This window comes from Chelmon rostratus, chromosome 15 (assembly GCF_017976325.1).
Source record: "Chelmon rostratus isolate fCheRos1 chromosome 15, fCheRos1.pri, whole genome shotgun sequence".
In the NCBI taxonomy this organism is placed as follows: domain Eukaryota; kingdom Metazoa; phylum Chordata; class Actinopteri; order Chaetodontiformes; family Chaetodontidae; genus Chelmon; species Chelmon rostratus.
The window spans coordinates 7,138,362-7,166,220 of NC_055672.1; the positions used below are offsets into that span (position 1 = coordinate 7,138,362).

The 27,859-nt window shown below is 40.7% G+C and overlaps 1 protein-coding gene across 2 annotated transcripts in view; it reads left to right on the top strand.

Annotated features, from left to right (window-relative positions):
- LOC121618443 (SAM and SH3 domain-containing protein 1-like) overlaps window positions 1-27,859 on the top strand; it is a 48,666-nt gene that overhangs the window by 17,185 nt on the left and 3,622 nt on the right. The window contains exons 1-17 of one of the 2 annotated variants that reach the window (XM_041953951.1): window positions 13,629-13,731; window positions 17,025-17,153; window positions 18,057-18,107; window positions 18,680-18,729; window positions 20,801-20,841; window positions 21,256-21,342; window positions 21,531-21,643; window positions 22,245-22,346; window positions 23,511-23,643; window positions 24,321-24,721; window positions 25,454-25,531; window positions 25,634-25,774; window positions 25,909-26,041; window positions 26,351-26,520; window positions 26,605-26,811; window positions 27,224-27,383; window positions 27,666-27,797. In XM_041953951.1, coding sequence (XP_041809885.1) covers window positions 17,109-17,153; window positions 18,057-18,107; window positions 18,680-18,729; window positions 20,801-20,841; window positions 21,256-21,342; window positions 21,531-21,643; window positions 22,245-22,346; window positions 23,511-23,643; window positions 24,321-24,721; window positions 25,454-25,531; window positions 25,634-25,774; window positions 25,909-26,041; window positions 26,351-26,520; window positions 26,605-26,811; window positions 27,224-27,383; window positions 27,666-27,797 — 2,044 coding nt within the window. In that variant the 5' untranslated portion in view covers window positions 13,629-13,731; window positions 17,025-17,108. Of the gene's footprint in view, window positions 1-13,628; window positions 13,732-17,024; window positions 17,154-18,056; window positions 18,108-18,679; window positions 18,730-20,800; window positions 20,842-21,255; window positions 21,343-21,530; window positions 21,644-22,244; window positions 22,347-23,510; window positions 23,644-24,320; window positions 24,722-25,453; window positions 25,532-25,633; window positions 25,775-25,908; window positions 26,042-26,350; window positions 26,521-26,604; window positions 26,812-27,223; window positions 27,384-27,665; window positions 27,798-27,859 lie in introns of those variants that run through there. The other variant, XM_041953950.1, reaches the window with a different exon arrangement.

Consider the following 27,859-nt stretch of genomic DNA (forward strand, 5'->3'; position numbering starts at 1 on the left):
GTGCTGCATATTCGACTGTGCAAGCACTCACTTGCATTATAATTGAATTCTGTGTCTACTTTGGTCAGAAAGCTTTAGAGAAGAGAATTTCCTCTCTGCAGTTCAATCTGATATTGTGTCCATTAGGAAAGGTGTGTGTGGTCGTATGTCACAGAGAATATGTGATGGAGAGACTGCAGTGCGTGTGTGGCTGACCTTGATGTGTGATCTGATAATGTCATATAGAACAGGGGGACGAGGCATTGCAGTTTTCCTATCCATGTACAGGATCTGGCTTGCGGCTTGGTATGTATTTATGTAAGGCATACGGTGCATCATCATGGCAGTGCAGCACCATGAAACAATGTGCAGGGATCATGTTGATAGCAGATCACTTCAAGCCATTGTGTAAAATCATGATATGGTCATAAGATTGATATTGAAGTGAAATTTATTCATGGGGAGAGCCTAAGTTCACCCAAATCACTAAAAACATTTTTCATGACGTAAAGTACACCAAGTATCGAGTCATAGAGATGGATTTGGTTTTACTTAGCAAGAATTTTGGATCTCTGCTTAGAATTTTTGCAGCTCCAGCCCAATACAATAAAGGTGTAGAACTTTATTTGTGGTAGTTCAAGCACTGTAAAATGTTTGAAAAAGTGTCAGCCATGTGTCTTTCTAACAAGAAAGTGCCGGTTACACAGGATTATCCAAAGACCTCAGTGTGGACAGTCCTCATGATAAAAACACCTTCATCTTAGATTAGAAAAAATGGAAACTGTGATGGGAAATTACTGTTTCACTTATGCTCTGATCGTTTATCATTATGTGCCTTTCTGTAGTTCTTTAATGCACTTTCACCTACCACAGCAAGTTTCAATCAAGCACTTTTCATGGTACAAACAACTCCTTAAACGGTCAAATAGTTTTTCTTACCATAGCAGTGCCCCCTAGCTGTACCCCAGACACCTGACCACCTGACATTTTTAGCATCTCTTGCTTGGTTGTCCTTTGCCCTAACAGTTAGTTCCTCTGTCTTATCATGTACACCACTCTCACACATTTAGTTTGAATATATCCTGTTTCTTATTGCTCTTTGCCAGTCAGTTTGAATACTGCTCTGATCCATACTCAAGTGCCACTCTGTTTTTGTCATCATTATTCTTTCTCTCACTTTCTTTCTCTCTCATTCTTTTCTCTCAACATTCATTTCCACCACAGAAACCTTTTAAGTATGATAACAAAACCAATACTATCAAAGCACCTCAAATCCAGCCTAACCTCTTATTTATGCAAAGGCACAGAGGGATTTGAATAAGCCCTATGAGAAGTCATTTGCGATCATACAGCTCTTTAGGTCGGTAATGCTTGATTTAGTCTACACGCATAGACCAAAATATACAAACTGTGCAGGTCTCAATCAGGAATACTGCTTTTTTTTCTTTGAAATGCTATACTGTGTTGCTCTACTACCACTACTACTACTATTCACACAATCTGGTATCGCTGTGTTGATGTTAATCCAGCAAAATCATAATTATGTTGCTCCAGGACCATCATTGCAACAAACCAATTACACTGATGTCAAAGCTTTGCGACTCAGGGAAAAAGACTGGAAATGATACAGACATGGGAGAAGTTCACCTTTCTAATATGTGGTTAATGTTGTGGCAGGGTCTATTTTAACCCAACCTATGATCTTTTCCCAAAGCTAACCAAATAGTTTTGTTGCCTAAACGTAACCAAACTGTGACAGAAAGCTGAAAATAAAAATAAAACAGGAAATGATAAGTCTAAAAATAAGTCAATAATATAACAAGTTTCAGCCGCAAAGCATCACGAAAACGTGATTGGTCAGTTGCAATGATGGTCCTGGAGCAACATTAATTATGAAGTAGTATCAACACCAACACAGCGATATCAGATAAACCACTACTATTCAACTACTTTTGAGCAGTGTATTTTGGGTAGTCATTAGCTCAGTGACACCCTGTGGGTAGTGTGGGTGAGTGTTGGCTGCATACCATATGGAGTCTGATCTGGCAGACTGACAGGAGGCCCATTAGCTATTGCATTCATGACCAACCCTGGCCCGCTTTGCGGCCCACTCTGCTGCGGGCGCCCACAGTCATCCACCCAGACATGACAGATGTGGTAGATACTGAAGCAAGGGGTTCACCTTTGCACTAGCAGGTTTTAGAAGTTGGCATGTCTGCTGGCGTACACTTGGCTTTCAGTGGGATTAGTGCAGATAAACTAAAAAAAATTCCATATGGCACAATGAGGCCAACGTACCACCGCACCACAACCTCTGACCCCATGTCTGGTGGATTCTAGTCAGGGTGATTCACTAGTGAGAGTGGTTGTGCCTCCAGTCAGTCTATTGAATATTTAAATAATATTTCTGAAAATCCAGACATCTGACTCATTAGGGCCTTGATTCTCAGCCTGCTGCAGACCCCGTCTTGACTATGATCCAACTAGACAGTTTACATCTTGCAGAAAGTTTCTTAAATGTCATGCAATTATTATGTCACTGTCATGAGGCATGCCAAGCTTTGCTTGGCATTTAAATTTTAAGTTCAGGGAAAAGGTTGTGGATGGTGGCATGGTTTGGAGGTAAACACAATGTCCTCTCCATGTCCGTAAAATGTCACTTTGATTTGGAGAGCCTACTGTAACAGTGTTCTGTTGAGCATTGTTGCAGTAGGCGACAATACAGTCGCTGAGTGAGGATCTCAGCAAAATACAGAGAAGTAAATGACAAAATTTTATTAAAAATAATGTGAGGAAAACATCAGGTCAGTTCAGTTGAACTTAGGCTAGTGTTGTTGGCGAACAGTTAGCATTTGTCTTAATCTCCTTTCTCCAACAGATGGATGGGATTTATCCACAGGGCCAGGAAGGGCCCTGCCTTTGGAGGAACGTGTCAGCAGTGGTGGGGAATGTTGCATTAGTTGCATTAGTCAGAATAAATGAATGCAAATCAAACTAAGTGACCGGGACAGACTCAGAAAACTCTTTCTTAAATGACTGCTGGTGGTCAGAACTGCTGTTGTACTTGGTATCTAATTTTGCATGTTGCTGACCAGTTTGTTACGAACACTGTCATGTACCTAACATGTGAACAGCACTCACATGCAATTCGTGAAGACAAAATGTGACTCCTTGCACTAGTTTGATTATTTTCTAATCCATTACACTTTTTTACTATTCCATTCTATGACTGAAGAGATCGATGCTTCACAGTTCTCATTGTTACGTTGTTTGTGATCCCTCAAATGAGTTGCATGACATGAGTTTGCAGCGATTCCTAGAAGAAGTCTTGTTTGTGAGCTAGTGTCTGCCCGCAGGCAGGCGCATCTATTTCTGGCTCAAATCCACTGTGGTGAATATTCAGCATCCAAATGTGCTTTCATGTTTCATTCTCACGTGCTTAAGTGTCTGAAAATATTACTCAGCTGACAGTGGATCACTCGATCACATAGTTAAAACCTGGGTGATTTGAACTTCAGATTTTAGTCTTTGAAACAGTGAAGTAAACAAGAGAGAGGGCAGAGCCACTGACATTTAGCTCTCAGCTTTTTAAAGATCCGCCCTAGAGTCAGCCTTGCAGAAAATTGATTCCAAGTGCAATACATTTTACATGGATGACATGGTGCACAGACAAACTCAGGCAGGTTCAACCATGGATGTCAAGTAAAGTTAAGTTTGAAGTAAAAGATAGCTTCTTGGCTTGAATCTGTATTTTTTGTGTTTACTGGTATGGGGTCTTGGGGCTGACAGTGGTTTTTAGCAATGTCTTTATTGTGTTTTGTGAACATGATTGAGAGCAAATTAACATTTAACGGCTCAGTTGTCCAAAAATAACATTTTCTTTTAGTTACTCAATGTTCATTCCTGCTTTCTAAGTGGGAATTGATTAGTGTCTTTTAGATATGGGAATAAAGTGTCCTCAGTGTGTACCATGTCTAAAATGTTCCGTATACAGATTGCCTTGTCTGCCTTGTTGTAATATCATACGTGATGTGATTGTCAAGGTTATGTGTACATCTCATGCACAGTATCCATTATTCACACTGTTTTCTCTGACACCTATTAGACATTATCATATAATTCCCCCCATGGTAGCCAATAAAGTCTGTATGAGAAATGTAACTGTGCTCATCTATTATCTCATTAGCTCTGTAAAATGTCATTTTTATGGCTTGTCCCTGTATAAGTTTTACATACTTCATATAGTCACGCAATGAGTTTTTTATTATGCAATAGAACTTGCTTGTTCTTTAATTTGCTTCCTTTGTTCTTTGGAGAGACAGAGTAACCCCCCTGCACTTAAAAGAAACCTCATGTATGATTTACAGTGTGTAGGTGCTCTCTTGCAGTAGCTTACTGTAGACACCATACCTCAGTGTGTCCGTAGAATGTTTAATCAGATATGGAGATGTATGCAGTGTCATAAATGTATTTAGTGTCAGTGTTTTTAGATTTAAAAACCAATATGTGTGTGTGTGTGGGTGGGTGTGTGTGTGTGTGTCAGTTGCACACTATGTAACCTGAATGTTAACATCTGATTGGCCACAAATGGTACTCACCTTCAGTGTATGAGCTAATGATGCCCAGTGGACAACCAGCACTGTGAAATTGTGAGTTATTTTCAGCTTCACTGGCAAATCTGGCCAGTGTCATACAGGGTTGCCAGATTTCAAACACCTGTGAAAAGCCACTGAGCTCCATAGAATAGAGTTGCGTTTGACCGTTGTCTACTTTTGGAGGGTGTACCTGGATGCATGGTTTCTCACTGCATGCTCTCTATGAAAACAGCAGGGTGCAGTTTATTGTAAAACAACTGACTGTTTTACTGCTAGTTTCAAGTTCACCTTTGTTTTCTGACTGATATATATTATACATCATAATCAATCATCATCAATAACAACAACAATTATCTTCCATTCTAATTGGGTTCTCAAACTGCTCTGGCTTGAGCAGTAATTATGCTAGCCTCTACAATTATCTACATGATACAATTTGTTTTCTGAAAGAAAGAACACATTAGGTGACTTCCTGATCAGGTTTTGTGCTGGAAGAGTCTTGTAACAATACTCTTTTCTCCAAACACACTCTCACACAGACACGCTCTTGAACAGGTATGGTAGAAGCTGTGCAACTTCCTTGTAAAGTACCAATAAATGACCATGACTGTGATGGTTTAATCTCAGTGTGTTTCAGCTATGCACGTGGAAAATGTTTTATGTCTGATAAACATACTTCTGCATACCTCTGATGGCTGTTGTTTTATATTAACTGTCTACCTGTTTGTGGAAGAGGGAACATAAAAAAGAGGATGTGAGTGTTGTGGTGATAGCTGTGATAAGGAAGCTGCAAAGTGCACAATGTGCATTTCTGTGAGGAATGACAGGAAGTTTTCTGACAGTTATTGTATTTGCTAGGCCTGCAGGATGAACAGAGCAAATGAAAATGTCTCTTGTAGTCACATTTGGCAGGTGGCCTTCCTTTTGGGTTTTATTAGGTATATTTACTTAGTAAGAACACATGAAACACATGATGAAAACACAAGATAGCTGTTTCTCATAACCAACCAGGAAAGGTGCTCATGCCACACTTAATGACTTTCGATTGCTATAATCACAACAATTATTGATCTTATTTTATATTCTTACTGCATTAGATCAAATTAATTTATTAAAATGGCTATATTGCACGCCACAATATGACATGGCATCATGTGACTGTATGTCAGTGCTGAAAAATGAAAATTAGATGGTCATATGTGGGCTAGTTATATCTCTGTGTGGAGTATGACAGCATATGTTTGAGCAGGATTATACAGTCAGTGCACGGCCAATTTGAGAAGTAAACAATCTGACTCAACCGCAAGGGTCATTTGGATCTCTCAACACATAATTACACTGCCAAATGCAGCAGAGAGGATCAGAAGAACACGCCAAGTCTGCATTTAGACAAGGCTTTTGTCTGCAAGCTGATTGTAAGATTACATGCAAAGTATTTCATACTGTGTGACAATTTTTTTACTGGCTCCAAAACTGGCTTTTGACAGATGGTTAACTATCTGACTATTGTTATTTCTATTATTGAAAACATTTCATGAATTCAAGATAATAGGTTTTAGAACCAATTTTGTGATATGTTGATAAAATATTTAAGTACATTTATTTCCCATAGAGCTGCAATAATTAAACAATTTGTCAACTGGCATTTAATCAATCTGCAACTATTTTGATACATATTAATCAATTTTCAACATTTACTTGTACCAGGCCCTCAATTGTCAGGATTGTCTTTGTCATATATGATAATTAACTGAATATCTTTGGGGTTTGGGCTGTTGGTCAATCAAACGAGCTATCAAAATAGATCACCATGTGTTGTGCAGAGTTTTAACAGGCATTTTTCGCAATTTCCTGACATTTTATAGACAAAGTGATTAATTGAAAATGAAAATAATACTTAGTTGCAGCCCTTCTAGCCCTCATACTATACAGCATTACTCTGCAAGATATGTGTGCAAGTGTTAGCCTGGAATACTGGGAGTGAACAATATATCTGGGAGAAAAGGATTATTTGGTTAGGGTTTATAAAGATTATAGAAATATTTCAGAAATGTGGTACAATTCTTTAATTCAATAATGGGCTGACATATATTAGGCAATATCAGATAAGGAAATAGCCCAATAAATGCAGCCAACAGCATTTTATTGTTATAGTCTTGTGGAGAGTCCTACCGTATTTTGAACAAATCCTCATACCTAAATGCCACACTATAGGTAATTTGTCAGTACTTTCCAAATGACCCATAAAGGTTCTTCCTTATCAGTTGCCCCTTTTTTTTAGTGAAGTACCAGAAACTGATGTCTGTCACACATCATCAACCTATGTTCTTCTGCTATAATATTATTACATTTATTTAATTTTGCTTCCAAGTTTCCCATCCACGTAGTAGGAACTATTCCCCATCACCACAGACTCTAAAAGTTTCATTACCACTTAGCATTGCTCCTCGTTACTTTCTTGTCTCATCTCTTCCTCACCTTGTCTTGGCCTTTATTTCACCTCTTGAGTGGAATTGCTTTTACTAGGCCACAGTACATGAATCATCTATTTTTACTATACACATTCAATATCCAAATGCACAGTCTTAATTTAGAACCTCTGAGAATGGGATTTCTGACAGAGTATAATGCCTTTTTTCATGCATCATCAAGCAAATGGGGGCATCCGACTGTAGTCCGGAGTATTAGGTAGACTGGGTGACAATACTGAAGAAATAATGGAGAAAAGACATTAGGCCTGAAGGGAAAGATATAACAAATAAAGGAGAGGAAAGTGGGACAGAAAAGATAAAAAAACTAAAGGTAATGAATAAGGAGAACAAAAGAAAGAGCCAGCAAGGAGGCTGTGATTTAAGGGGCCAGCATGTGATGACAAAAGGGTGGATTGAGAAGTAGATTTTCAATCAGGAAAATGATCTATGGGCCACCGAAGCTTGACAGTCCTCTGAGAGGGTGAGCCAGATTCAGATGAGCTTTCGATCAGAACAAGCCTGCTCAATGGCGATGTGACCTAAAAGAAAATAGAGCCGACTGAATTAACAAATCTCAGCAGTTTTCATGCCTCTAAAGGTAGATTCTTTGGCAAGAACACCGTGGTGCATTATTTTATTTGCACACTTAAAACACAACATCTAATTTCTGGTACTTTAAATCAAAATCAAACAAAACAATAACAATAGATGGGGTTTGATGATGCTGTGTTCCATCATGAGCGAACAATCAAACAGTTTATATCACTTTTTGATGTACCATCAGGTGTTTCCTGTTTTTTCCCGGAAGTTATGGCAACTAGAGAGGCTAAAGGGGATATGATGCCATTGACAGATGATCAAATGAGAGTTATCTTGTAAAAAATTACGGATTTCTCTGGGCTTGAACATTGTTGGGAACATTTGGGATGATGTAAGAAGACAGCTCACATATGTGACATAGATCTAGTTGTTGTGACTTTTTAATGCAGAAATGTTACACATTATGCCTTTAATTCCATCTTTTATTATCTCAAGGATATTGATGCTGAAATCTAAAATTGAAGGTAAAGTTGGTTTATTAGTCGAGGGGGAAGACTCATTCATTGTATCAATTAATGTGAATTGCATTCGGAGCTACAGTATGTGTTGTGTGAATTGTATAGCCTATTGCAGGGATATCATTTATAATGCATGAATTTAATTATTGAATTTTTATTCCTGAGTGCTTATGCTTGACTTAATACGGTTTAAGAATTCTGCATTATTAAAGTTTGTATGATATTTTTACAGCAAGGTTACTCTGATCTTCTAAAAGGAGCCTCAGGAAAACAATAGTCCAGTCATTTTATTCTGTGACAAAGACAATTTGTGCAGTGACTGACACTGAACCTGCTCTGGAAATTGAAAGTGTAGATACTACAATGAACACACAGGCAGTTGCTACAGAAAATTGTTATGAACTTGGAGTGAAATGTCAGCCTCAAGAAACGGCCATATGACCAAGAGATCAATACCATTGAGTGATTTTGTGTATTTAATCACCACATCAGTTTTAATGACTTCTGAAGCATTATATCTTTTAAGAAATTATCTTTTTCCAAGTGTATTTCATTTGAGAATGAAAAATAAGTGAGAAAAATATCTAAAATTGCTGCAAAATTAATGATATATCTGCACTTTAGTAGTTAGCCAGTATATGCAGTACAGGGAGGAATATTTTTGCTTTAAGAGATCAATACTTAATAGCTGCACTGCGATAAATGGATCAAGACTCATCTGTCATAGAGGAGATGTCAAACACTGAAACTGAGACCTCCCTTTGATGTTGAAGAGAAAACTGGTTTCCAGGTTGATTTTAGATCCTCATGCAATACTTATGATGTCAAAGCATGCTTGGCTTGCTGCGGTTAGCATCCATTAATGGATGTAGTGGCTGTAAGGTGGATGTCCTTGAAATGGCAGAGGAGGAGACAGAACATCCGAGAGTTTAGACAAGAAGGCAAATTGAGTTGGACAGGAGATGTTGTCATCAGGTCTGTTGGGATGTCTGCGGTTGTCAAAAGGGACAGTGTGCATGGTCCTAGAACGTTTGAAGTACATCATCGCACTGTTACAATGCAGTTCTCTTAGAAACGGATCTCCCAGAGGGGAGAGCCAACTGATAAGTGGCAGAGATGCTGGCTCTGACTAGACAGCAGGGATTTGTGCTTTAAATGTATTCATGAGACCATTGTTAGCCATTGTTAGCCTCTTCTCTTCATCTAACTTATTGCTGTAGACTGCATTTCAAATCAAATCAATGTCTCCTTTGCATGTTTTTTTCCCATGGACAGTTTCATAAGAGAAATGTCCAGAGGGTATTTTCTTTCCTGATTGGACCAATTCACTTGTTGTTCACACCATGAAGAATGACCTCATTCTGGGGCCCCATGATCTTGTGTTGCATGATTGACAGCTGCCCTTGACTCTTGCGTTGTGTCTCACAGGAGGATCAGTGGATGTTGTGGTCTTGTGAGGGGTGAGCTCCAGCACTGATAATACAGCCGGAGACAGTGTGAGCTGGCAGTCATGTCTCAGAGGAACACTGTCACACAAGGGTAATTACCCAAGCACAGGGTGAGGGGCACATGAAATTATTTCAGCACCTCTGAATTACACATGGTCCAAGGAATATGAACAATCCACAGGCTGCTTCACTACATACCCAGAGCCCTTCAAAGAGCCTTTTACAACTGAGGACTACACACGGTCTTTCTAGGTGTGAATTGTGTTGAATTTTAAAGGGAGGTTTCCCTATTTGTTTTCAGCTCCACTGAATTAAACATGCTCCAAGGAATGGGAACAATCTACGGACCGCCCCCCACTACATAAACACACTGCCATCCAGAGGGGATGAATTTCCATGCATGTAATTGAACTGAAATTTAAAGGGGATGATTCTCTATTTGATCTCTGCACTGCTGAATTAAACATGCTCCAAGGAACAGGGACAATCCGGAAGCTGCTTAAAAACAAGCCTGGGTCCTGAATACTCCACAGGGTGTTTTTGCAGTAATAGATAGTCATAATGGATATTTCCAAATGTGAATTGTGCTGCTTTTTATAGCTGAGGGTTTGTTGGAGTTTCCTGCATTTATTTTTTCGTTATGTATTTTCAGATAATGTTCAAAATCCCAATCAGATTTGCAAAATTTGTTGCTGTAGACAAAAGGATTGTTCTGTGCCTCCTGTCTGCCCTTTTAATCTTCTTTGGAGTTTCACTGGCATCCTTTTTTAATCCAGACCCTTGGCTGGTTTCCCTTACTGTCATGAACCTGTATTTATTTCTGCATGCCAGAGGACAACAATGTAATTTTTAATTTGCTTTTTTTGGAAACGGTCTCCATTTTTGTTTTGTATCTTTCAGAAAAATCGTGCTACCCTACACTGCCTGTCAGTGTACCTTCCTTCACTGTGAAAAAACACTTTGCAGCCATTTCTGTTCTGTCTACCTACCATTCAGAATGAGAGCATGAAAAATCTCTGTGTACAGTGAAGCCCGTCTTTTGTCTCTGTCAGCAGTGACAGATATTTGCTCAGTGACTGACGGGTTGAGAAGTGGGAGCAGAGCTGTGTATTGCAGAACCACTGTAACTAATGCAGTTCAAACAGGACCAGGTATTCTATATGCAGTGTGTGTATCTGTGATTGACACCGTGCATGTCACAGTGCGACCCGTCTCATCAGACCCTCGTTTGGGACTTGTCAGAATCCACTCACCACTCAGACGTGACTGGTTAAGCTCTTCCACTGATCCCCTTTTTCTCTGTAGGGAGCCTCAGGGCTGTCTATCTGGACTGGGCCCTTGGGTCATGTGGAACAGCAGTCATTAACACACACACACACACACACACATTTTATAGATCTATTATGTATCACGGCTGTCACATGAAACTCTTGTTGATTACAGTGTTACAGGATTTTAAGGACTATACACAGAACACGACCCTAAACTAATGTGCGTGTATTTTAATGTATGTGTGTTGTGATTCTTTGTGATTCCAGTTTCCACCATTCCATATAACTTCAGTTGGATGATTTCTTGGCTTTCTGTGATTTGAGAAAATAAGCCCAATAATACATCCATCACTCAATAAAGATTGGTTCCATGACAGGTTTTGCCTTAGGACTGGACTTAAATTCAGAGATTTTCCATGCGGTATGATGCTAAGGCCATGGTCCTGATCACATATGCTAGTCTTTTAACAAACGCATGAATTGTATCTCTCACTCTGTTGAGCCCGGAGTGATCTCCGCTGGGATCAAAGCTCAGACGAATGCTCAGGCGCTCCAGGTCGGCACGGACAAAATCAGGAGCCTTGATGGAAATAAGATAGGAGCTATCTGACAGCGAGGAATGGCGTCCATCTCCAGCTCCTCCTGTGCTCTGAGGTGACTAGCAGCCCGTCGCTGTGTAGCCATGCGGAAAACTGCCCTTTCTGGCATGAACTGCCTTGGCCCTTTGGCACCGTGCGCAGAACATAGTCCTCCACCATCTCCACCATCCATCTGCAGCTCAGCATAATCTGCAGCCTCCTGCTGCAGATCTGACACCGGTATTGTTACTTCCTGCTGCTGCTGCTCACTGCTCCAGAGTCAGTGGTCAGTTGCTTTAGATGAAGATTAGAGGCAGTAAGACCACAATTAGACCAAGATGCTGAGGGTTATTTCTCCACACTTAATCTCACTGACTAATACTTGAAGCAAATGAGGTCACCATCCTGATACTTGATGCCCCATGGATATGTAAAGATGCCTTTGTTGACATGTAGACACACTGCAGCAGTGAGCAGAGGAGCAAAGCCACATTGGTCCAGCTTCTGGATCTGCTTATACTTCTCCAAGGCTCAGTTGCAAGTTGACTCTAATATTTAGTACTTTATTAGTGCACAGACAATTGTTGTTGTTGACACTTTGTTTAGATTGAGAGTCCAATTTTTTTTGGCTTTTCAACTCACTACCATGACCTTCAGCACTCTGGCACATCAGTAAGCCCATGAAAAGATGTCGATGTAGAGTTACTATTTGCTGCCACCTGCTGGTGCGTAGCTTGCTAGTGTTCAAAAAGGTTGTAAGGAACCCTAAAGCTAGGTATGTTTGTCTGGATTATGTACAATACACTACACAACTTTTGTTAATATTACTTTTATGAAGAAAATCATTCCGGTCAGTACAAGTGTAATTGTTGACTTCTAATAGGATGCTCTTTTTTGTGCCCATGTGTCACATATATGATGTATATCATGTTGTCATACTTTTTGTTTAATTCGGTCAATTATTCATTGCTAAAAACCCAGAGGAAAAAGAGGAAAAGTGCATTGAGACTAAAACAATTTAAAGCCAAACTAATGAGATTTCCTCAAGTAAGTTTGCGGTTTGTTCCAGCAGGGTGGCCCTCCACAAGCGTTCAATGGTAGGGAAACTCTAAAGGTACCCAATAGAGTTTTTTTTTTCACCACTATACAACAGTGTTTTCGCATGTAGGTCTCCATTTTGATTGTACCGTGCAAGCACACGAGGACACACATGCACCCAAGCGCTCGGGCAGTGTAATACACGTTTGATTGACAGTCAGTGGTAACCCATGAAGCAGCGTGGCAATTACAGCTGCAACTAACCATTATTAACCATTATTTTCTTTATCGACAAATCTGCTGAATATCTTCACGATCAATTGATTCATTTAAAAAATGTCAAAAAATTGCGAAAAATGCTCCTCACAGTTTTCCAGAACCCAAAGTGATGCCTTCAGATTGCGTCCGTTGTTTAAATAACAGTTGAAAACCCAAAGACTCTTCATTTACTCGTAAATGACTAAGAAAGGCAACAAATTCTTACATTTAAGTCTAGTTTTTTTTACATTTTTGCTTGAACAATGAACACTTATTTTTCTTTTGATGGACTAATTGATTGCTTCACTAATCATTGCAGCTCTGCAATGTGCCCACGACAGCAGTGATGAAGAATCCTGCAATCTAGCAAACACTGATGTAAAAAAGAAAAACATTTAAATCTGCTTTGCAAGTTTTGTGTGAGGAAGGAAATGCATTTAATGTTTGTTAGACCTCAAGGATGCACAGTGCATTTCTGTGAGAAATGTAAATATAAATTTTGGTAAACTTAACAGGGTACCTTTACAATAACAATTCATTAAAAACCTGAATTGAATATGTGACATAGAAATGTTGTCATAAGACTGTGGGGGGAGAGAAACCTCCATATCAGCAGAGGGAGACATATCTGGCCAATACTTAGCGTGTCTTATAAGGCCAATACAGTCTGACACATCACTCTGAACTCCACTGCAGACATACACATGCAGGCACACTCTCACACACTAAGAGGTGGTGGTTTATTTGAACATGTGAGTCAGCCAGTCCCTGTGGGCCCCAGCTGGAGAGAGTAGAGCGCCCCACCCAGCAGCACCAGCGTCACATGTGGTTGCAACTCCCCCAACCTCCCTTCAACCCAAACTCCCTCTGATTTATGCGTGCCGGACACCCCTCCCCTTCACTTCAGGATGTATTGTCCTCCACTCACTGAACTGAGTTAAGTTTCAAAACCGTGTCGCTCACACACGTAGTGTGTTGGAACTGAAGAGCAACTAGTGCTGGTAGCTACTGTTGGCCGCCAGATGCCTGTTTGTGGTGAGTGTATTTTTATGTTTGCACTGGAATGCGGTCCTGGTCATGGTTAGAGCGCGCAGTTTCCTGTAGATTCATTGGGGAAAATTAAAATTTATATGGCCTTGTTTCAGAAGGCATCTTGGTGTATGCATCTTTCCTCTGTGGTGTTGTTTGCTCTTGTGGTCGGTTAACGAAAGCTTTCATTTAATAGAAAAGACTTAAACAAGTCGGTGCTTGTTCTCGTGATCTTGTGAAACATCACTCAATACACTGTTTAAGACAATTACAGCAGGCTTTCATAGTCAGCGATGTTTCTAACAATGTTGCTATGACATTTGATAAAAATGAAGTTGTTGGATTGATTGACAGATGAATGACAAGGCTGTAGCAGGCACATGCGTTTGTTAAAGATTTATTTTTTCAACATCTTTTTGAAATATGAGTGTCAGATGGGATATAAACAAAGCCGCTTTTCAGTCGACGCTGCTCTGCTACATCAGTCAGATGTGATATTCTGCGCAATACAGTTTCTGACAAACCCACTGTAGGTCAAAATGGAGTTGACCTAAATTCACTCTCAGGACATTAGTCATCAGAGAAAATGTCAGTCATAGAAAATTATGCTTTATGGTCTTATCTGAAGCCTCTGATACGCTTGGTATTGACTTATGAAGCAGGACTATCCTTCAACATCTCTGGCTCAAAGCAGGGTGAAGCAATACAAATTATTTGCTGATTCTTTGTGACCCAGGTCTGGTTGCCTAAATGGGTGAGACAAGACAGAGGAACTGTAAAAACACTCATTAGACACTCTGGGCCCTGGGGGCACGTGGATCTTTTGTCTGCCTATGAGATGCTCAGCGCCTGAGAAATGTGACACCACACTCTCCTTTTCAAGCCTCTGTGGTTGATGTCTCATGCTGCAATTTTGGCTTAGAGACCATTAATTGGGAGACACTGGGAAATATAAAGCACACTGGAATATTTTCCCAAAACTCCCATTTTGTAAGAAGTTTTGGCACTCGTATTGTTTATTTGATTCAACATTCATGTCAGTTTGTTTTCTCTGCTTAAGCTGTGTTTACATTCATCCGCAACAAGGATGTATACATGCACCGTGTCTAATAAGCACACAGGGCCATACAATATCATGTGCCTGTGTCACAATAGGCTGTTTATGTGGATCAGTGGCAGTCTGAGGCAAAAGAGAGGCTACAGCCAGGCACAGTGCAGAGTTTCTCAGTCGGCCCCAGCCTCGATTCTTGACTGCATGAAAAGCGGCCAGATTTTCAGGCCATTTTCGACCCGGGGGCATGTCATTTGCTAAATGAATGGCCCTCTTTTCTGGACAGTTGAGCCAGTCACAGTCTATCATGCCACGAGACAAGTGAGCCCACAGTATTACTTTTCACTGCAGAGGACTGTTTTCAGCGGGCACATTTGCATACCTTCAGGGTATGGCGTGAGTGAAGCATAATAATAACAATAATAATGTGTGAAGCAGTTTATGGACATACCGGATGGCTTTTACTGATGATTCGATACAGCTTTTATTGGTCTATCCAGTCTTAACCCATGACTGGGCATGATGGGGAACTGTCTTACATGTTTTATATCTTATTTGTCATATTGTCTAGTTATTTGTATACATCATGACTCAAGCTGCCAGTAACTGCATGATAGAAGTCTTCATTCATTCACCCAGCATCAGAAAATAGTAATAAAATAGGCAATGTAATTTTAGATTAAAGATTAGTAATTAGATTTTATTCTGCAGAATTTATGTTGTCTTTTTTCCAATCTAATTGATCTTTACTACACATAGGGGGAAAATGCACATATTTGTCTAGATGTTAAAATCCCTTGTTATGCAAGTTTTAAACATCTTCAGAAGTAGTTAAATAGATATTCTACCAGCACCTTCACTGGGCCTTAAACTTTATGGGTATGACTCAATCTTAGATCATTAAAAGAGGCTCTCTAAAACACACTGGATAAGTTGCTTCTTAAAAACAGGTCTGCAGACAGAAGTCAGAGAGAGTCTCACGTCATTTGCGTCATTTCTAGAAGCAGCAGGCAGCTGTTTTCAGCAACAAGCTGGTAAACGTTGTGGAGCTTTTCATAGAAGGAGTTGAGACCTGGATGGCAAAGGAGTTGGTGGAGACCAAAACAGAGCAAAAAGGGGAGTGACTATATGTTATCGTAATGTTGCTCCAAGTCTGCTTGATGTGGAAATAGGCAATTGCTTTTTGCTATTGCAATTTGTTAACTTGTTAGCTGAAACAACTTTATGAGGAAATAATATGTTTGGTGCTGCCCCCAAGTGGATGAAAACATTGGTTATCATCACAGATATTGTAGGATGAAAAAAATAATTCTTAATAATAATAATGATGATAATAATAATTTGTTTAAACATACATTGTCAGCTGATTTTTTTGGATATGAAACAGAATGCTTTCATCTATGCTGATATAAACAAAATCCAGGCACTGTTTTGTTTCCTCCTACATCTATTGTGCTAATGCAAATTGTTGCATATGAATATAACTCTTTGGAGAAAAAAAAAAGTTCAGTGAAAATCAGTGTATCTTAACTGACAGTTTGACTTACCTGGTTTAAATTGCCTCTTAAGTTTAGAACAAGGAAACCACTGACAAGGAAACTTGCCCTGTGTGTTGATTCTGGTCCCAAAGGTCACTGGGTCGTAAAAGTCAGCAAAAATTCTCTGAAATGATTTACCTCTCATTCATTCCTTCTTCCCACATGGCAGAAAGCACATACTGTAACTTCAGGTAACACAATTGTAGGAAACTAACAGGGGTTACATCCAGGAGGGTTTGCTCTGTGTCAAGACAAAGACTCGTCTGACTGAGTGATTCTGCCTCTTGTGATTTACGGTGGACTGAACCGTGGCCTCTCGAGTCGACTCCTGATGACTGTAAGTGAGCTGAGCGAGAGCTGCGTCACACGGTGCTTCCTCTGGCCAGGGGGTCACGTCTGCCAAGGGCCGAGGAGGTGGAAGGGGTCGCTGGGCAGGAAGACGACAAGCTGGTGAAGTCAGAGGCAATATCACAGCTGGGCGTCTCTGATGCTTTTACGCTCCTGGTGCTTTATCTTAGTGTTTCCTGGCTGTTTGTTTTTCTGATGACCATTCTAAAGCTCGGAACAATGGCTTTAATCCTGACAGTGGTCAGTGTTTACAGTGTTTGCCTGCTGTTTGGCATCTTGCACAACCTCCGTGGGGTGTTGCTTTCTTCCTTTGGTCTGTGGTCATATCTGTGTGAGTCTGAATGCCTCTTTATCTCTTTCAGGATGGCTCAGTGGGGAACCTTGGTGACCTGGCTCAGGAGTATTCCCAGTATTACGGCACATCCCTCAGTGACGTGTGTGAAAGGATGGAGGAGCTACGGAAACGCAAAGTAGTGCAAGATGCAGAGATGGTAAACAGTCTTATCAGCCTTTTTCTTGTCAGTTAGGACTTTGGTTTATCTTGTATCTCCGCATTAAATTACTGAAGATCTTTCTGCTGCCAGCTTGCTAATTTACCTCACTGTTTTTTAAATGAATAGTTACACATTATGTGGGGATACGCTTATTCACTTTGTTTATGAGAATAAGATTAGAAGATTTGCACCATCTTAGCATAAAGACTGGAAAGAGGAGACCTGACAGCTAGCCTACCCCTGTCAAATGCTGACAAAATACAGCCACCAGCACCTCTAAAGCTCACTGACGAACATGTTATATGTCGGCAAGGCTAGCTGTTTCCAGTCTTAATGCTAAGCTAAGCTAACCAGCTGGTGGCTTTAAGTACTTGTAGCTCTTGATTTTGTCATCTAGCTCTCAGAAAGAAAGTGAATAAACCCATTTCCTGAAATGTTCAACTTTTCCTTTAACTTTTGGATTCATGTCTTCGCTGCATGTTGTGTTAAAGGTCCAGTGTGTAGGATTCAATTTCTGCCATATTCTGCCAATAGATCAGTCTAAATTTTACACACTGGACCTTTAAGTGTCTGCATTAATGTTTATCTCTAGTTGTGTTTTGACTATTTGCTTTTAACCTTAGATAATGCATAATCTGCCTCTGAAAAGCTTTAAACTTGCTTTCTGTCAAGTAAAAAATCCAAAAAGTTTAATGTGAATATTGTGTCTAAATGTTGGAATTCAGATATGTTCAAACATGTGTTTGCAGTAAAGCAGTTGCAGAGGTCATAATGTAACTGTTAACCGGTGTTATTCCACAATGTGGGCTGGACGATTCAGTCAGCTGAATATTATTTCTATTTCTGTGTTATGATGACACTATAATTTACTCCTCCACTTCCCCTGCCTGTGTTTTTCAGGGAAAGGTTGACTCAGTGGCCACATCACTGCAGCTCCGCTCTCAGATCCAGGTGAGTGTCCAGCTCTGAGTGTGTCAGACCCCAGGAGAAGGCAGCTTCCTCCTCTGCACGTCAGCAGACGGGCTGATAAGCGGCTGTGGAATTGCCTTGTCATGATTATCCTGAGCAAAACCAAAGCAGAAGACTAAAAAGTAACATATGACTGACTGCGATGCAGCGCGCTGGCCTTGAGACTGTGCCCGAATGTGGGGGGAATAGATCCTAAAATGTGAAACCATGTGACTAGTGGCATATGTGTGTTTTGTTGCCACGAAATTACAAGATTGGTATGTTAAATGCAACAAATTACAGATAAATGAATACCTCAGATTCCTCTTTTGTAACCACTTGATGTAAGATACTTTGCCTGCTACTTATTTTTCTGTCTTCCTCTACAGGAAAATCACATATTTCAAAATTGCATGTTTCTTTAAAAACTCTGTATATTACTTTTTAAAAAAATGGTTGTTTTTGAAGTTTCGAACAAAATTGTAACAGAAAAAAAATCACCTTTAGAAACACCTCAGTAAATTCAAAATAGCTTCTTACGCATGTAAATTAACACTTTTTTTCATCTCCTTAAGGAATCTCTTGGACTCAGCAGTACCACCTCCACTCCAGAGACCGAGAGAAGGTAACAACAAACCCCAATAATCACTTTCATTTTGTAAAAGAAATTTGGAAATCCACAGCTTCAAGTATTTGAATGTATATTCAGGCACCAGAAAGGCCCAGCTAGGGAAGGTGCTGGGGTGACACGTGACAGAAGACACAAAAAACTCTTATAGATAATAACAAATATGGCTGGAACTGTTATTTTGTCCAGATGACGTGCAGTGTTGTGGCTTCTTAGACATCAATATTATCATTTAATTTAAGTCATGTCACTTCTGGCTGAACTGTAATTCCTCTTCCTGTATTATCTCTTTGTGCCTCTCGTGCCTTTCCTCTGCTTCCTGGTGCCCTCCAGTCACATTTATGAGGCATCAAACTTCCTTCCTTCCCTCCATTGTTTCTTTTGAGGGATTTTAAAGATTAGTCACATCTTGTCATCAGAAAGCTGAATATGATGAAGGAATCAGGTGATGACTAATGATAAAGCAACACATTGATTTGATTGAGATTGTTAAAGAGTCAAAACCATGAGCAATATCCATATTTTTAGGTGTTTTGTCATAATAACGAACAGGCCTGTGTTATTTGGATCTTTGACAGGAACACAGCAGAAAAATCATTCATAACTCCTGTATTCAGGCAGGATTCACAGGAAACGTACACTGCCCCCTAGTGGGAGAAGTACATAATAACGCTGGGGGAAGCTGATATATCAGTAACTAGTTTTAATGACTCACACCATTATTTTTAGCCTCAGGTTTTTGAGCATTTCTTTTTTAATCAATATCTAATAAGTTTTAATTAGCGTTTTCTCCCTAGTCTCTGTGTTTTAAATCAAGATTTAACTTGTTTATCCACTGTGAACAAGCTTTTATGGGAAAGTTTTCTTGTTCTTGTCATAGTCCATGGGGCACTGCCACCCCAGATTGTCACTGCAGCTATACAAATAAATTTCAACTGAAAGTTATCAATTTTCATGCCAAAGTATTCCAGATATTTAGTGTCTCCCACATCCTTTTTAGTGGAGAATTTGAAAGAGGAAAACAGTGCTGATGTCTCACTCGACAACCCTGAATAGAGTTTGAATATCATGGTGTTCTGCTTTACATTAACTATGTGGATTGGTAAAGAAATGAATTGTTATTTCACCTGTTTCACTGCCCTTAATTAAACCAGTGTGGGCTTTCTACAACCAATACAGACATATTTTTGTACTCATGATCTTGTGAGTCCTCTTCAGTGAGTCATCTAGAGACTGTGTCTTTACTGAAGACCAGAGTAATGACATTTTCTTGGTAGGTTAATGGGTACTTGAAGCACATCACTGCAGGGTCAAGAAAATGAAACCAATGACATGTCTTTTAAAAGAAGAATTATAAAAAGATGCAATTATTGCCAAACATGAACAAAAATGTATATTTCATTGTGGGTCTTAGATGTTTTTGTAGTTGTTGTCAGGGAGAAACCTCTATCGCTTCAGCAGTGAACAATATGACAACTAATTTCTCATTTACAAAACAAGAAGCACAGTACAGTACTGATCTGTTCCACTCATACACTGACCCAACAGCAGCAACAAGTGTCGACTGAGAGAGGGAGAGAGAGAGAGAGAGACAGTTATAGACAACAAACAGCCCAGAGAGACAGACAGATGGACAGAGAGCGAGAGAGAAAGAGGGAGGGTGAAAGTGTGCAGGGAATGCAGAGGCCACGTTAGTGCTGCTGCTGCTGCTGCTGCAAAACCCTGACTGGACATGAAAAAGACTCTATTGTTCCTGTGATGGCCGTAGAGCACTGACCTCTGTTCATCAGCCAAAAGCAGCTCGTCTTTTTCATCTGTTTCGACTACTTTGATTTCCCTCCACTATGATGCCAGTGTCATGAGGGACAGAGCACTTTTGTGAATTTTTGTTTTTTTTTATTTTTTCTCTGACGCAAGTCGAGAGGAGAGAAAGACACGTTAAAGGAGATGGTGGGATAGTAGGGAAAATGAAGAAAATAACTTTGGACAGCAGGTACTGCTCTGCTCAGGGCTTTGATTCCTCATTTGAACTCTTCAAATGAAGTAAATGTCTCATTTTGATTTTTAGGTTTCCTGTGCACAAATCTAGCTCTGATGATGGATCAGGAGGTAAGTTGAAATTTTCTAGGAATCTTAATTACATGAATCATATATTTAATGCTTCACTGTCAGTACAATCAGTTTTCTCAGCCTGTTTTGCACTAAGCTACGCCTATAGAAAAGCAACTGTAGAAATGTATTTGTGTGTGATGGCTGCATTTTTAATATTTCTTCTTTGATAGTAGTCAAGACAATGTGGAGTGAATCTTTTTAAATACTAAAAATTACCTTTTGTTTGTATTTTGAGAATATTGTAATTTACGATATAACGTCATGCTTTGGTATTTGTTAATTCAGCGCAGGTGCTGGAGTTTTTCATTGTTTACCTGTAATATGGATATGTTAACAATAATTTTGAGTTGAATTTTGTGTTGGACTTTTTTCTCTCTGCGCTAAATTAAACTAAATTATTGTACCGTAAAGGAAAATGGGACGGAAAGAGAAAGAGCAAGTCTTTTTGGCAGAGTTTTCGAAAGTCACAGAAAGGAGTGATGCGTCAGATTTCAAAAGGTACGATAAGACAACAACACAAAAAAACACACAAAAAAGGAAATGATATGCAGTGTGTATGTCAGGATGATTCATCAACATATGCACATCTTTTTGTTATTTGATATTCAGGATTTGTTTTATGTAAATCAAAGCAAGTGAGCTGTTTTTATTCCCGTCAGCTAACATTTCTACTTCTTACCTGACAGGTGATGACGTTGGATTTGTGGCCAGTGAAATCACCATGAGTGATGAAGAGCGTATCCAGCTGATGATGATGGTGAAGGAGAATATGATCTCTATAGAGGAAGCTTTGGCACGGGTATGATGTCAAGTTGATGGAAGTTACAGCTGCTGCGTTTTCATCCTTTTGCTCAACTTTAAGAGTTCGCTGTGGAGAAGGGAATCGCTGCGTGTTTGTGTGTGCGTGTGTGAATGAGAGGCCAATTGTAAAGTGCTTTGTCCATTACAGTAGAAAAGCGCTATATGAGTGCAGTCCATTTACCATTTAATCAAAGGGGTCAAGTATCCAGTTGAAACTGACCTTTAAACACTAAATACAAATTTTGAAGTTGTGATTCCTCCAAAAGCCCTGTAACCTTCTCGAAACTTCCAGTAGATTGCAAGGTTTTATTGAGTTGTAGTAAAATCTTTGTGCAAATCTGAATTCATATAATAAAGCTGGAAATGATCCGTCTTTGAGATCTATCCATTGTTAGTTGTTCAGAACATTTTCAGCATTGTGAAAGTAAAACATTCTGATGTAGGCGTATGGTCAGAGCATGGTTTTATCTGCATGAAGACACGGAAGGAGTTTTAATGATTCCCTTTATGTGTGCCAGCTGTTCAAAGATAAATAACACATCAGCTGATAGATAAATGTACTCTGCATCACAGACTAACAGGGTCATCTTTTGTTGCAGCTGAAGGAGTTTGAGATACAAAACAGACTGACGTGCAGGTCTGATCCCACTGACTGGACCGACCCCTCCAGTCCCACCCCAAATGAGTTGTTCAACTGCAACGTAAGTCTCTGTGAGCGCCCAGTCTGAGGGCATCTTAGTCGCTTTTTAATGCTGAATCACAACTTCAGGCAGCGTGTTGTGCATGAGGGCCTCCGATCTATCGGTGCCAAGGCTGCTGAGCTGTTGACAGCGCCTCTCTCTTTCCCTCTGTCCCTGTCCCACCGATGAACCGGGGCCCCTCTAAAGCCCTGCAGCTCAGGGCCTTCTCCCAACTGCAGGGCACTGGGCGGACTTCTATTCATTGCTGTCAAAGCGCTAACCCCCTATTGTGCTGTAGTGAGCGGGTGGATTCAGCACAGGGCCCTGTTATGCAGGCCACAGCTCTTTTATGCATGGGTGGGGTGATTAGGGGGCTCAGGTTCAGGGCACATTTTTCAGATTCGTCTGGATGGCCTGACTATTTCTCTGTGCTTTGTGTGTGTTCTCCTCTCACTTTCTCTTTGTGTGAGCGTGTGATGATTGCATGTCCGTTGCCTCTCTTGTTTCTTTATTAGTTTATTAATGATTATAAGCCATCTCTACTTACATTGCATTTCTGTTGTATATGTAAAACTGCTAATTGGCTTTCACTTTGTCTTCTGGTGTGTATTCTGGGATGCACGTACCGCTCATGTTTTGGTCACCAGATGAAACCTCAATATATGACCCGAGTCTTCAAATGTACCACCAACCTTTTCATTTACTGTTATTTCATGTGATGGTTTAGGTGATTTCCAAGCAGCTATGTTTTCTCACGCACAGAAAGGCCTTTATTGTTTGTTGTGACGCAGAGCATATGGGACAGCTGTTTGCATGGGCCTCATTGTCACCAGTGTGGTTTCCTACCACATATTTATATTAAGCTGCAAGTAGTTTCTACTGCATGCTCAGCAGGTAATTGCAGCAGCATCTGCAGCCTGAACACAGCTTGCGGACCTTTTTACGAGAAGTGGAGAATAATTATTGAAATATACCGTGAAATTTGTGAGCTCACGTTCTACTTCTAAGTATAAAGACACCAAAAGCGTCAGTATCAAGTAATATATCCTGTCATATCCAAAATATTAAACCTTACAACTGGTAACCATCTACTGTGAACTGCTTTTTTTGCTGCAACTAGCTAAGTTCCTGTGGTAAGATGATCCATTTTCTAGAAATAAAATTCTCACTGGTCTCCCCTGTCAGCCTTGTGACCTGTCAGACACTGAACAAGAGGAGTCTGTGACATTCAGGCGACTCCATAAACTGGTCAACTCAACCCGGAAGGTGAAGAAGAAGCTGATAAGAATCGACGAGTCCAAGAGACCTGGTGCAGAGGGTACTAAAACCACCATCACACTTTATCTCCTAAAGGCCATGCGGGTGTGGCAGTCTGTGTTTTCACTGTCCTACTATGTGATGCTGCTTGATTTAAAAAAATTCAAAAAAGTTTAAGAGAAGTTGAAATTTTAATGCAGGTAAAATGATAAAGTATGTTACTCTACATGCCGCCGAGATGCAAAAAGTAGCAGGTGTTAACAGTAAAACATAAGTATTGCACCAGGGACACCACAATGCTCAACGTGACGCAGAGTCTAGACAAAATATCAGTAATTGTGATGGATGTAATTACTGTTTGACTATACATATTTACTGCAATGACAGTATTTACAGTATGTTTTCACTAGTTGTGTAGTCTGTATGAATATATGTTTTGAAGACTACTGTTTCCACCTTTTTTCCAACATGCTTTTTTTCCAGCATGTTTACTATTTGACAATTTGAATGCCAAAACATGAAAGTAATCACTGGTGGACAGTAGATGTCTCTTTGCAGGCTGGAAAGGCCTCTGAAACACACCAATACTATGTTTTGGTTGCACAGCAGTGATCTCTGAAAGCTCTAAAATAATAATAAAATAATTTTCACCTTCATAAGAAGAATTAAGTTAATGCATGGAAATTGTAAACCAGACAATTTCATTTCTTTTTTCTATTTCCCTGTTTTCCCCTCCAGAGTGCCTAAACATAGATGGTCTTCCCTGTGGAGATGCCAGCACCTCCCTGTACTCAGGTGTGCAGAAGAAGCCTGCGGTTTGCCCCGTGGACTCTCTGGCTTCAGCTCTGCGGGAACAGCTCACCTACGACAGGGACTCTGACAGCCTGACCACCTCCCCCTCCTCCAGCAGCCTGGACACCTGCAGCAGCCAGAAGATCTTCCAGGTCTTCAGCAAGTCAAGTGGGAACCCCATTCATCAGGAGACAAGTGTAGCAGGAGAGGTGAGGGAGGCAGGTGAAGGCAGCGGCTCTTCCTTTTCTGAAACAGAAGTTTGCAATGATGCGGAACCCAAAATCCCTCGCTCAGTGACCGAAGGAGAGCTCCGTCACCGGATCGTCAACTCACTCAGCCACCATGGGGTGAGTACAGAGGAGCCTTTGTTGTCATTTAGGAAGCTCCCACACTGAATTAATACTTTTTACCTTTAAAGTGTCAGTTCCATCCTTTGGCAACAATAACTGACTCATTTTGAGCAGCTTTCTACTTTGAAGAAGAATCCAGCTTGAGATTGATGTAAACTGTAACACCATCACTCAGATACCTGCAGTCCAGCTCACTGATGACCACACACACAGGAAGTGTTACATACCTGAAAATATCCAGTCTCAAACGGGTGCACACTGATCGTACATCATATCTCTGTCCTGTTCTCATTTTAATGTGGTCTTTGCTGCTCAGGCTCTATATTTTGTTTCTATAAATGTCCTGCAGTCGTCGCATCAAAACCAAACCAAACTGATATCCGTGAGCATTATGCAAGCTGCCCTAGACACACACTGTTCCAGCACTCGGCTCATGTATGTTAATGTAAATATTGTCCAGGTTGATTTTAGATTCAATAATAAGTGACAACTTCAGTAAATAATAGAGAGCATCCAGTACTTTGTGTAATACTGTCAAACCTGTCGCTGCAGGAACTTACAGTCCCCGTGTTGCATCATAAAAATTCTCACATATCCTCGACAAAAACTCAAATTGAAGCATATGTGATGGACAGAACTGGCAGCTGCAACACATGCTCGAGGAAAGTTAATCTACATGTCTGCATCTCTGCTTATGAATGTTTTTTTGTTTTTGTTTTTTTTTCACAGAGAGCTTGTAGTTTTGGAGGATTTGACCTGACCAACCGCTCAGTGCACGCAGTCCTCCTCTCAGACCATGATAACACTGTACGTAAATGCCATTCCTCCTGAATTTTCATAGACTGAATCAATACTTGAACTTGTTGGTTTTATTTGCCTTTTTTTCTGCCTTTTATGTATGTGAATTAGAATAAAGACGGAGATGGCGTGAGAGATGCCATTAAATCTCCACCAGCATCTCGTATTTCCCTGGGCAAAAAAGTCAAGTCTGTGAGAGAAACTATGAGAAAACACATATCCAAGAGATACCACTGTTCTCTCTCTGAACAGGTATGTACGGTCAGGATAGTACATTACAGTACAGAGGCATCTATCAGTGTTACTGCTGTAGATTGTTCATATAGCTGCTCATGAGAAGATTGTGTAGCAAAGGTAATATTTTTCTTTTCTCCTCTGTGAACTAGTCAAGTCCAGACCGCATATCCAACTGCCCTCACTCGCCTCAGACAGACTCCGACTCTTTGGAGAAACCCAAACTGAAGCCCGGAGGCTCTGTGGAAAGCCTGAGGAGTTCCCTCAGTGGACAAAGTTCCATGAGTAAGTCTGTGTGTTTACGGTGTGCATGTGCCAGATCTGGGTGTACTTGCAAATAATTCTCAGTGTTTGTTTTAACATGGCCTTGGAACACCAGATGTGTGGTGTTTATCAGAAAGGTGTTTCAAGGACGCCATTGAGATAGTCTAAACTTTCTGGTCTCACTGTATTTGTCTGCATGAAATACCGTGTAACGTAATGGCACCCCAGTCAGATTGAAAGACATATTTAAAAATGCTTTTCAAATACTAACACACCCATGCAGTCTTGTGGTTTGGAAGTGGCTCATTTGCCTTGCTGTGGTTTTTGTAGGTGGTCAGACGGTGGGCACCACTGACTCCTCCAACAGCAACAGAGAGAGCGTGAAGTCTGAGGACGGGGAAGAGGATGAGCTGCCTTACCGCGGGCCTTTCTGTGGTCGCGCTCTAGTTCACACCGACTTCACCCCCAGTCCCTACGACACGGACTCCCTCAAACTGAAGGTACGACCACGTTATCGATCCAGTAAATCACACAAAATGTAGAAGTGAGCTGATGTCTTCTAAGAAACTCCCCTCGTGTTGCAGAGTGGAGACGTCATCGATATCATTAGTAAGCCTCCGATGGGTACGTGGATGGGGATGCTCAACGGTAAAGTCGGCACCTTCAAGTTCATTTATGTGGATGTCCTGAATGAAGAGGAGGTGAAGCCCAAAAAGACACGCAGGAGGAGGAAGGCCCGGCAACCCAAACCCACCTCTGTAGAGGAGCTGCTTGATCGCATTAACCTCAAAGTAATACATTTGACTTTAGTCATGACTTTTGTAGACAGAACCAGTCCTGGAATTTTCAGCATAGATTTTACTCCTTTAATTTATGCGTGTTAGATAAAAGGAATACCCATGGGTGATGGGTTAAAAGAAACAGTTTTGCAGTTGACAAAATACCATTATTCAGTCTTTTGAGAATGAGCAGATCAGTGCCTTTCTTATGTCTGCAGGTTAGCTTAGCTTAGCATAAAGACAGGAAGTTTACCATTTCCCCAAATGTAGATGACATGCAAGAAGTCCTTATTATGTGTCATCTACAGGTCAAAATCTTTTTCAGTAGCTCTAATTTTATCCAAACTGTGCATGCTCCAAACAGTCTTTTCTATAGATTTTATATTGATGTGTCTGTGCATCACCCATCCTCACCTCTCCACAGGAGCATCTTCCCACCTTCCTTTTTAACGGCTATGAGGATCTGGACACATTCAAGTTGCTAGAGGAGGAGGACCTGGATGAGCTGAACATCAGAGACGCCCAACACAGAGCTGTGCTGCTCACCGCTGTGGAGCTGCTGCAAGAGTATGATGGTGGGTCAGGTAATCAACAGGGTGCTATAACAGACACGTGTGGAAAGACACAAAAATATGATAAAATATAAGTCAGAGTGCCTTTCGTGTTTTTCGTATTTTTAGCAGCCACTGTAGGGGGGAGGGGGTGTTCATTTGTTTGCAATCTGCTACTAAATCCTAAACTGGTCTGTTAATATATCTACCCCTGCAGTCTTCAAAAGTGACACAACACATGCAGAGCTCCCCAGCAGTTTTTTCTTGAGATCATAAGATGTGACTGCCCCCTGTTGGTGGTGTTGTGCCTTGCAGGAAGCAGCGACCCCGAGCGAAGCAGTCAGTCCGGGGGCTCACAGGAGAAGCTGCTCCTGGACAGGCGTGGCCTCCCTGGAGACTCCCCGCGGGACTCCGGCTGCTACGAGAGTAACGAGAACCTGGAGAACGGTAATGACAGCCTGAGTCGCCTGTGAGCACTGTCTTCGTCTTCTGCCCTCTTCCGCCTCATC